Source organism: Eulemur rufifrons, chromosome 30, assembly GCF_041146395.1.
Source record: "Eulemur rufifrons isolate Redbay chromosome 30, OSU_ERuf_1, whole genome shotgun sequence".
Classification (NCBI taxonomy): domain Eukaryota; kingdom Metazoa; phylum Chordata; class Mammalia; order Primates; family Lemuridae; genus Eulemur; species Eulemur rufifrons.
The window spans coordinates 66,947,183-66,958,296 of NC_091012.1; the positions used below are offsets into that span (position 1 = coordinate 66,947,183).

Genomic DNA, 11,114 nt, shown 5'->3' on the forward strand with positions numbered 1-11,114 from the left:
TTGGTTTCTTCTGCTTGCCCAACGCTAAACTTCTTTGATTTCAGTAAAGGCAGTTCCATTAGTTCCAAGTTCCCTGTCCCCTAAGGCCTGTTTGAGGACCCTAGTTGTTCCAGAGATGCTTGAAGCCTTTGTCTCTAACCTCCTCAACTGGGAGCAGCAGGTTCAGTCACCAGGGCACACGACGGCAGTTAGATAGCTCCCTTCCCCCTTGTCCCTGGGTAAGAACCAGATCTTACACAGCTTTTCTGTCCAATTCCAGATAACATCAAGATGCCAAAGACTGAGGAAACTGTGCACCAGAATGATCCCAATGAAGCAGAGAGTGGAGCCCATAAGCCTAAAGCATCAGGGCAGAACCAAGAAAACAAAAGCTTCTGTTTAAATGACCACTCTCCTCGTAGGTCTAGAGTAATGTCATCACTTCCTTGGGTAGTGCTTGATAGCAGGTTAAAGTAATAGGTAGCCTGTGACTTAAGGACCTTTAAGGGACATAGAAGGCTCTTGAAACTGCATTTTTCCTTCCTCGTTTTTCTGTTAGTCCTCTTTTGGATTATTCTTTCCTTTGTCTTTTCACCCCTCTAATCTTTACATACAGGACTTAGGCTCCTGTTTGGTAAGTCAAATTAAAATTTTTTGGCTTTAGAGAAAGAGGCCAACAGAACATAATTACTTGTGTTTGAGAAGACTTGAGAGTGGTTGAGTCAGTTCAAAGCATGGGAAATAGATAATATTATTGTATTTTGATTTTGTAGAGTGTAAATGGTAGATCTAGGACAGATCAGAAATAATCCAAATTATCTGGTGCTGGAATTGTGTTCTGTCCTTTTCTAAGGGTGCTTTGTTGAAATAAAAATTATCACTGCTCTGGAGTAAAATTATTTATATCTGTAGTAAGAGCATTTTTATATCAACATTGGGACATGAGGCCTTTTTCACACCTTATGTTAGACATATAAGGTTTTGGTTTGACTAGTCCAACCTCACAGGAACTCAAATTGCAGATCTCTTATAATAATATCCAATGAATTTAGCCAAACATTAATCTGCAGACCTGTCCAAAAGTAGCAACTTGATCTAAATTCTTGAAGACTGAAATAAGAAAGAAAGTTGGAGTCCATGATGCTATTAAGTTGAATCACATAGGTTTCTCTTGTGGCCACTTGAGGTCACTGCTACTAAACAGAATGGCACAATTCTTAGGTCATAGTGCCTCACAAATAAATGTTGTCTTAATGCATGGATTAGATGGTGTATTTTAACATATGTACTTTTTTAGTTAGGGTAGAAAGGAAATGTCAGTTGATAGACTTTTGTTGAAAGACTTTTTAAAATGAAAAATAAATGCACATAGTAGATCATCTTCTTGGAATGAGTTTTAGGATTCTTATGTGTAAATTTTATTTCTTGGGGACAAATAGTTCTCTCTGAACAAATTATGAAACTACATTGAAAGTGAGTTAGAAAATAAATTTCAGGTTTTATTTAATATACCAAGAAATAATTGTAATTACTATATATGGTTACTCTGTATCACTGCGATAAGTAGTCTGTATAATGAACTTAGAATATTGGTTTCCAAATTCCAATGCTAGTCTGTGACCTAGTTCTTACCAATATTGAATGAAATAAAACAATAAAGATATTGTAATGAGTTTTTAAATAAAGTTAGATTCCATTTAAAGGACTACTCCTAATGCTGACTATATTTTCTTTATGCTTTTGAGAGTCTTAAAATATGCTTCCTTTTATGAAATGATTGCTTTGATCATGATAGGGTGGATTTTTTTGTTTGTTTGCCTCCCTGTCCATGTGTGGAAAAATAAAAATGGGCAAATCATTGTCAATCACTCATTTTTTTTTTTGAGATTTTATTGGTTTGTTGAATCCCCAGGTCTGGGAACTACTGCTGTAGAAGCATGGTTCAGCTATAGAGCCATCTAGGAAGATTTATGGTGTTATCTATGAGAAGACTTTATTTCTTATCTTGCATGTAGCCTCTGAGGTAGGAAGAGGATAGTGGGAACACAATAACTTGGAAATAAATGTTTACTTTATAAACCACAACTTACTCATAGTTTGCTGAGTTTTACTTATTGTTTTGACATTTCAAGCAGAAGGTTTTGAAATCAGTTGCACTTTTCTGTTCTTCAAAAATTAACTTCTTCCCATGCTTGACTTCTCTGAGAGTTTCAGTGTTGTTGAAGGGCAAAGAGTTCAGAAAACCTCAAATATTAAAATGACTGAGTGAGTCTGTGTAAAAATCCATTTGATATATCTAAATTTGGGGATCTTACTTGGTTGAGTGAATCTCTGAGTAAAATAGAAATATTAATACTACTTGCGTGGGTTCTCTGTTGATGACTGCAATGCCTTTTTCCAGAAAGCAGACCTGAAGTCCTTTCTGTCACAGATCTGATAGAAACAGTTAATGAAGTTTCCAAGCTGAGCATTGCTCATGAAATCGTGGTAAACCAGGATTTCTATATGGAAGAGCGTATTTTACCTCCAAACAGGTACAGACTCTTTTATTTTTTTCTGTTTTACTTTTCCTGGTGTAGGTACAAAGCACAAATGGGTTTTGGTCAGGTTTGAAGTATTTTATTAAGAAATTTAATGTTTGAATATGTCTTAAATGGTACCAACAAATAAAACAAAAGAGTAATCAGTGTAATTATTAGTTTAAAAAGATCAAAGCTGCAAATTACATTTAAACAGGGAATAAACCAATGAAATTGCAGGTTGAGCATCCTAAATCTGAAAGTCTGAAATCCAAAGTGCTCCAAAATCCAAAACTTTTTGAGCACTGACATGATTCTCAAAGGAAATGCTCATTGGAGTATACTGCAAATATTCCAAAATCTGAAAAAATCTACAATTCAAAACACTTCTGACCCCAAGCATCTCAGATCAGGGATACTCAGCCTGTATTGTCAAAATGTTCATTTTGGGATCTTAGTTAGTAATGAAACATAGAGTGAATTTCAGATCTTTTTAGTCAGACTTGGATGAAGTAGCTCCTAGCTGTTACTCTTTTAATTGTCTACGGATTAATCAGGTACAGATGAACAGGTTACTTTTCTAATAGTGGTATCACCTGCTCTTCATGGGATAAGAGATTTCAGGGAACATTTCTCCTTCATAATCTGCTTAATAAAGATTCTGTGAATCAGGATTAGAACATCAATGATAAATAATGCCCTTCTAAAATAAGACTTTATTTGGGTTTCTCTCAATTATATTGATAGTGTAATACATAAATAAGTCATTCAGCAAGTACGAATTGATTGCTTCTAATGATGTATTAGTAGTTAAATGGGTACATTTCTTTGTCAGAATCTATATTTTATAGCATTTCTAATTTCCCACCTTAAATGTTTCTGTTGTTTTGCCACTTTAGGGATTCTATTACTAAAGCACCTTGCTCCATCAGTGGTTCTCTTGATCTTCATGCTCCTTAGATTTGCTCTTGCCTGTTGCCAACAGCTACCCATGCCAATGACAGCTTCTCTGAAGGAAGTTTTTGCCTAAACACAGATCTCCTAGCATCTTCTTCATTGCCTTAATAATCCCTGGAGCCCAAATTAGATTTATTTTTCTGTTTGTAGGAATGCAAAGAAAAGTAAAACTAGGAGAGTGAAGGTTTGCTAAAGTGGTTTGGGGTCACAGTGGTGGTGGGAGTGGGTAAATGAAGCAGTGGAAATAATATTTAGAGCTTGAATTTCACTGTTTTGTTATTAACAGCCTTCTCTGAGTGTAGTAATGCAAGATGTATACTGGATAAGAAGCTGAAATAGAGTTTGAGGTTATCCATTATCTATAGATAATTGACAATTGGTTTTACCTTTGGGCTTATAAAATGATGGTAATTACAGTTATAGGTTCTAAGGGGAATCTTACTGTCAGAGCTTCATTCAGACATTTGTTGAGTACTTATTAGGTGGAAGGCAGAAGGATGAATGCTGGGGGCATATAGATGAGTAAGGTGCTACCTTTGCCATCATAAAGCTTCTGTAGGGGAGATAGTCAAATAGCTACTGTGAAGAATGATAAGTTCTCTAATATCTGGTGTATGGAGTTCTATGTTAGTGTTCAGCTGCCTGGGGAAGGTCAGGGAAGACTTTCCTGATAAGGTAACACTTGAATTGAGTCTTTTCATGTACTTTTAAGGTAGTTTTTTGAGGAAAAGGACTCTCCTGGAAGAGGAAATGTCATTTCAGAGGCATAGAGTGGTGGAAGACAATCATATATTCATTATAAGTAGATTGTTATTGTTGGAGCACAGGGTGTTAGGAGGAGGAAGAGAAGGTGAGTAAGATAGAGAGGTAGCAGAATAGAATCATGAAGGGTCTTAGAGGCCATGTATCCTGCTGGTGATGGGGAGCTCCTGAAGAGTTTTAAATGAGCATGCCATCATGATCAGATTTGTACCTTAGAAAACTCATTGATTTTATCAAGAATATGTGGCATTGTTGGGGTAAGACTTTGTGGAGGCAGGGTGGCCATTTAATAAACTATTGCAATAGTCCAGGTAGGAGATGATGGTAGGTAAGGATGGATTCCTGAGATATTTAGGAAGAAGAATCTCTGGAATTTAGTAATCAAGTGTATAAAAGAGATGACAGCAAAGGAATACCAGTATACACCAGATAGATAATAGTTGATGACCTCTCACAAGTTATATTGGTGTGTTGGGGGAGGAACTTTGACTTTTTATTTCATTTATTTTTGTATCATTTGTATTTTTGAAACAAAAAGCATGTATTACTATTGTATTTTAAGGGGTAAAAGGCTTAAATTTCTGGTTTACAGGACCAAACATACATGAGGAACAGGTTTGAAGTGGGAAGATAATGAGTTCAGTTTGAGGCTTGCTGAATTTAAAGATTTCTCCTGAAGTAAAAAGATCATATAGTTCAAAGGTTTAAATCTATAGAAATGGGAACTAAGTCACACATGCAGGCTAAATATAGACCCAGGGTTAGAACTCAGGGTCTCAACCCCTAGTTTATGGTTCTTCCTACTGCAGGAAGAGAGCTTCTCTGAAACCATGAGGTGTCCTTCTGAGAGGATTTGGTCAATGCTTTTGCGTTTGAGACTAACTTCGGTTTATTCGGCCCTTCTCAATTCTAAACATAGCTCCTCCTGGCCTGTTGATTTAATGGTTTTTCATAATTTAAAATGCTGTTTGGGAAATTATGATCCTGTATCAATTCTCTGGGTAAAGCACAATTTGTTCATTTAACCTTCTTATAGTCTGGAAGGCAGGTTCGTGGAGACAATGTACAATGCCTTTTGGGACCATCTAAAAGACCAACTATTGAGTACTCCTCCTGACTTCACTTGTGCTCTTGAACTTCTAAGAGAAGTTAAGGAGGTGAGTAAACAACCTTCCATTTGTGGATGGGAGGTTCCTGGGCATCTCAGACCCTTGGATTGTCAATGGCTACTAATAGCCTAAGTAGCATACTTTTTGAACATGGTCCACTGCTTAAATAGATAGTATGGAGAAGCGTCTACTTTATTTGTATGAAATGAAGCTTGACAGTTTGGATATTGCTATAACACCACAATATATCATTCAATTAAACAAATATTCACTGAACCCCCACTATGGTTTATGTGTTTCAGAAGCACAGAGATCGAATAAGAGAGCCCTTACCTACAAGGAACTTATACTCTTGAGTCAAAAGGGTATTTCAAGTGACCCTTAAAGGTTCCTTTGCTTATTTCATTTTTGCCCTTTGGAATAAAACAATCTAAAAATGTCTTTATCCTTTATTAAGAATGCCTCCTCACCTTGTGGTGGTGTGTATTTTATATTTCTTATACCCTACACTTCTTTTTATCACACTCTTGTTTTTATTTATATCTTTATCTCATTATACCTAGAAAATAATAATGACCACTACCATAACTTATCCCAATGCAGCCTTTAATTGTGATTGTCTCCTAAATAGAGAAAAATAATACTCTCTAAGAAACCTACAGACCTAGTTTTCTGGCCCCCAGAAGGCATAGTCTGGAATGCTTTTGACCTAAGAGGGTTGTTCATTGAAGAAAGTTCAGAGTTTGAAACAAAATTTGGCTCCTTTGATTTCCTTTTTGGGGCAGATATTGCTATCACTGCTATTACCACACCAGAACCGCCTAAAAAATGAGATTGAAGAAGCTCTGGACATGGATCTCCTCAAGCAAGAAGCAGAACATGGGGCCCTGGATGTCCCTCATCTCTCTAACTACATTCTTAATTTGATGACCCTGCTATGTGCTCCAGTTCGAGATGAAGCAGTGAAGAAACTAGAGAGCATAATAGATCCAGTGCAATTACTGAGGTGAGAGTCTAGATATGCTGTCCCAAAAATCTGGCTCAGATACCATGCAACAAAACTCTGAGCCAGATACTGTGATATAGCCCCTGTCTTGTCTAGCTCTTCTGTACTGAAGATCTAACATCTCTTTTCTCCTTTCTGGATGTGTTACTCCATTTGAGTTGCTATAAAGAAAATACCTGAGGCTGGGTAATTTTTTTATTTGGCTCAAGGTTCTTCAGACTGTACAACAGGCATGGCACCAGCATCTGCTTCTGGTGAGGGCTTTAGGGAGCTTCCAATCAGAGCAGAATGCGAAGGAGAAACAGGCATGTAACATGCCGAGAGAAGGAGTAAGAGAGAGGGATGAGATGGTGCCAGGCTTCTTTAAACAACCAGCTCTCATGTAAACTAATAGGGTGAGAATTCATTATTTCAGGGAGGGCACCAAGCCATTCATGAGGGATCTTATCCCCATGCCCCAAACATCTCCCACCAGGCCCCAACTCCAACACTGGGGATTAAATTTCAACATGAGATTTGGAGGGGCCAAACAACCACACCATATCACTGGACTATTGGCTTTTATTTCCCAAATAGTCTCTCAGAGTTCCTTTGATGATTTTTAGATCATTTGAGCCCCCCCCTTATGACATGATACTGTTAAGACATTAATGTACAGTAATTCTTTCTTCTGCAAATTTCAATCAGCCCTTTCCCAGATTGCTTCCTGTTTGTTCTGACTCAAACCTTGTAAGGGGGCAGAAATGGAGGATTACCCTTGTGTCACAGCCTGGAGAACCAAGACCCAAAAAAGTAAAACGATTTGTTCAATGGAGTTAAGTTCAATCACCTACATTCCAACTATCCACAGACAGTTGTTAGCACTTTGGTGATTTTCCTTCCACTGACTACCCTTTTTCCAGGTGACAGAAAGACTACAGTGGAGAGAGCTCTAGACTGGTAGTTAAAAGGTCAAAAGATGTATGTGTCCTTAGCTCTGTCACCAATTCATTCTGTGGCCTTGGGTCACTGGTCACAGCATTTTTATTTGTAAGTTGAAGTAGGACTGTTGTTTTAAAGGCCCCTTATAACTCTAAAATACTGTAATTTTATGACTTATTGCTTGGATTCCACCCCTCCACACTAGATTTCCTTTCATAGTGTAAATATTATATTTCTCCCTATGACAGGGGCATCTTCCATGTTCTGGGCCTAATGAAAGTGGACATGGTGAACTATACCATCCAGAGCCTTCGACCCTACCTGCAGGAACATTCCACTCAGTATGAAAGAGCTAAATTCCAGGAACTCCTTGACAAGCAGCCCAGTATGTTTAACATTTAAGGGCAGGAGAGGGAAGACTTGACCTTGGGTCTGCCATCTTATAGTGGTAGAGAATATTTTCTATTTTTTGAATAGGAAATTTCTTCCTTGAGCAAGGGGGAGGGGATAGGGAGAAGGAGCATTTTCTAAAACATAAAGACCTACAAAATCACTTCTTTATTGACCAAGAGTGTATCTTCAAGCCCCGGAGTATGAAGATACATACATATTCCCTTCCTTGTCATAGATCTCCTCGATTACACCACAAAATGGTTAACAAAAGCAGCTGAAGATCTCATTACACCAAATCTGAGTTCTCCTGACTTTCCCAGCTCCTCCTCCAGCATGGCCTGTTCATTTCCAAATGGGGAAGGTAACGACTCAGATCTCCCCAGTCCCACAATGGTGCTATACCAGGGCTACCTGAATCTCCTCCTCTGGGACCCTGAAAATGAAGAATTCCCTGAGGTAAGAAAGTGTGTTGGGGCATTGCCTTGTCATTTTGAATTCAGTGCCTCCATTAGAACTCTCCCTTTGTGACAGCTTGTTCTTACTTGCCTCACCAGACTCTGCTGATGGACCAAATACGGCTCCAGGAAATGGGGTCCCGTTTGCACCAGTTGACCATCCTGGCCTCAGTCTTGCTAGTGGCTAGAAGTTTCTCTGGTAAAGTTTTATTCAGCTCACCTGAATTTGTGGATAAACTGAAATGCATAACCAAGGCCCTGACTGAGGAATTTAACTTCAGGTAAGATTCATAGATATTTCTTAGAGTGGAAAATATGTGGTTTTGGGGACAGAGGCAAATAATATATTATTGCTTATTCTTCATCACAAACCACACAAAGTACCTTGGGAACCATCTCCAAGGATTGTTAGTGTCTTTGATAAGTTGTATTCAGGCTGGGGATAGGGAAAAATATAGCTTATTTCCAAATAAGAGTGAGAGTGTGGAAGCTAGTTTGCTATAAATATTCAATATTGTATTTGCCAAAAATGAGTAATTATATACATGATTAGGTGACAGTAGATTTGTGTTATGTATATCCAGAATTTGATCAATATAACACTGATTGATGATTCGCTGCATGAAGGGATACCATTCCAAAAGAAAAACAGGAATTAGAAGCCTAAGTCTCTTAGTATATTTGCAAATTGGTAAAGTAGGGAAAAAATCATGAAAAATATCCAAGAAGATATTTAAACAATATTTAAATAAAGTTTATGGGTCTGAAGAATGCTGAGTGGATCCAAGGATGGAACTGAACCCTTGCCCAATTTATCTTGTTTTGTTTGAAGTAGCATACGGTACTATACATATAGATTAGTTGGTATTATAGTTGAGGGTAACAATGAAAGTATTTAATCTGCCCAGTTGCTTCTGCTATCTAGGAGGGGTGGAATTCTGCCTTGAATGGGCCTGGCTTCTCGTATGGGGCTCTCAGGATTTTTCCCCTGTGCCAGGGCCACTCTGATTTCTGTTCTTCATTATCTAGGCCTGAAGACACTATGCTGAGTGTGAGTGAACAGGTGTCTCAGGAAATCCATCATGGCCTCAAGGACATGGGCCTCACTGCTCTAAGCAGTGAAAACACAGCATCTCTTATGGGCCAACTCCAGAACATCGCCAAGAAAGAGAACTGTGTTCGTAGCATCATTGGTAAGAGTCCCTATGGTAGTGGTGCAGAAGAGTGGAAAGAATGTGTGGGGTGGGCAGATAAACCCTATCCTGGAAATGAGTTACCTAACCATTTAAAAGTGGAAAAGCATGATTATTCACAAAGTCTTTTAGCTTTAGTTTCCTCATCTATAATGTGCAGGGTTGAAATAGATATCTTTCAGTTTGAAGAGTGAATGTATGGTTTTAAGGTGTATCTGCATCTAAGATATGTAACTCCCAGGTGTGGGATACTGTCCCATTAACCCTACCAAGTCATCCCTGGTCATTATCTAACTATAGTCCAAGATCTGTGGAGAAACCCTTTTACTATCCCATGCTTTAAGCTACCATGTGAACCTTTACTCCCCCACCCCCCCACAGACTTGATGCTGAGTTAGGCTAGAGGACATGTTATATGCTGGAATAGAAGGAGTGAACTTGGTCAGCTTGCTTTTAACTTTAGCATCTTATCATAGTCTGGTTTGGGTGTATGGACCTGAACTTGGTGCACTCGCTGCACTGGAATTTCAGGTGCAGAGTCTAGGATCCTCTTGTTAGGTTAAATGCACACTAGGATCTCACGTATAGCTACATAATCTTATGAACAGCCAGAAATTTACTAGCTCACCATCGTTTGATTATGCATTATCTTTGGGAGTTTGTTAGCATTCTCTCCTCCCCCCAAAAATAAAACCAGACAAAAATCGCATTTATTCGGTTTACTCAAATGAATGGGTAGGTCAGTGAATAACTCAGGTAACTTAAAACCTTGCTGAGCAGATTGTGCAAGGGCATTGTTAATTTCTTCTGAAACCTCTTTGTTCCCCTTTTCATTGTTTTTTCCTGCTCACAGATCAGCGGATCCGTTTGTTTCTCAAATGCTGTTTGGTTCGTGGCATGCAGGACTCTCTGCTACACTTCCCTGGAGGCCTTATTCTCATTGAAGGAGAGTTGGCAGAACTGGGCTGGAAGTTTGTCAATCTTATGCGTCACAATCAGCAGGTTTTTAGCCCATACTATGCTGAGATCCTAAAAAATATCATTCCTTCAGCTCAAGCACAAGAAACAGAAGTGGAGCCTAGCTGGTAGTGCTGGACCCCCTGCCATGGCAACAGGGACCTAGGAGAGAAGGCTCAGCATGTTCCTGGGATGAGATCACCTGTGGCCAGCAGAGCAGCCATCCATCTTCCTCCCTACAGCCAAGACATGGGGCTGCAGGGGTCAAGCATATAAACACCAACTGGCCCAACCCCCTTCTTTAATAAACTTCTAAGCTGCAAGAAAACCTCAGTTCCTTCTGTGCTGCTGCCGAAGCCATGTTATGTGCTTTCATCCCCTAACTAGTTGAGAATCCAGTGGGCCCTCATTTTCCCTTCACTGGCTGATCATTCTTTAATATGCTGGCTTGAGCAAGCATTAGGGTATCAGGTACTAGCATTATTTTCTCCAGTTCTCTGGTGAAAAATCATTTCCTTGAGGGCTATGAAAACTCTTAGGGGGATTATCCAGAGTGTGAGTATAGGGGCTTCTGGAAGTGAGAAATTCACTGAATCACAGATCAAGAGAAGACATAGAACCCCATTTCCAGTACCAAATTTCCCTATAATTGTAAAAGATAGAGTAAAACTAAGAGTCCCTGCCTCTTGTTCTGGTGTGTGGTTTGAAGCAGTAGGAAAACTTGGGACTGGTTGGAAGTTGATATTGTCTGCTGAGAAACATTCAGCTGAGGACAAGTCTCAGCTTCCATGGAATTTTTCTTTCAAGTGATTCTAGGGGTCAGATTTGGAGTCTCTAGTAATGACACCAAACCCAAGCAATTA

The 11,114-nt window shown here is 39.0% G+C and overlaps 1 protein-coding gene across 2 annotated transcripts; it reads left to right on the forward strand.

Annotated features, from left to right (window-relative positions):
- Nucleotides 1-259: 259 nt before the first annotated feature.
- Nucleotides 260-10,579, forward strand: LOC138378066 (T-complex protein 11-like X-linked protein 2). 2 transcript variants are annotated; one of them, XM_069463334.1, is made up of 9 exons: nt 260-397; nt 2,411-2,513; nt 5,254-5,374; nt 6,112-6,332; nt 7,502-7,638; nt 7,882-8,102; nt 8,201-8,382; nt 9,131-9,294; nt 10,148-10,579. In XM_069463334.1, the coding sequence occupies exons 1-9, from the start codon at nt 271-273 to the stop codon at nt 10,381-10,383; spliced, it is 1,512 nt and encodes a 503-aa protein (XP_069319435.1). In that variant the 5' UTR covers nt 260-270; the 3' UTR covers nt 10,384-10,579. The 2 variants fall into 2 exon arrangements, with proteins under 2 accessions (XP_069319435.1, XP_069319436.1); XM_069463335.1 differs by lacking the exons at nt 260-397; nt 2,411-2,513; nt 5,254-5,374 and having other exon boundaries at nt 6,178-6,332; nt 10,129-10,238.
- The last annotated feature ends 535 nt before the right edge of the window (nt 10,580-11,114 follow it).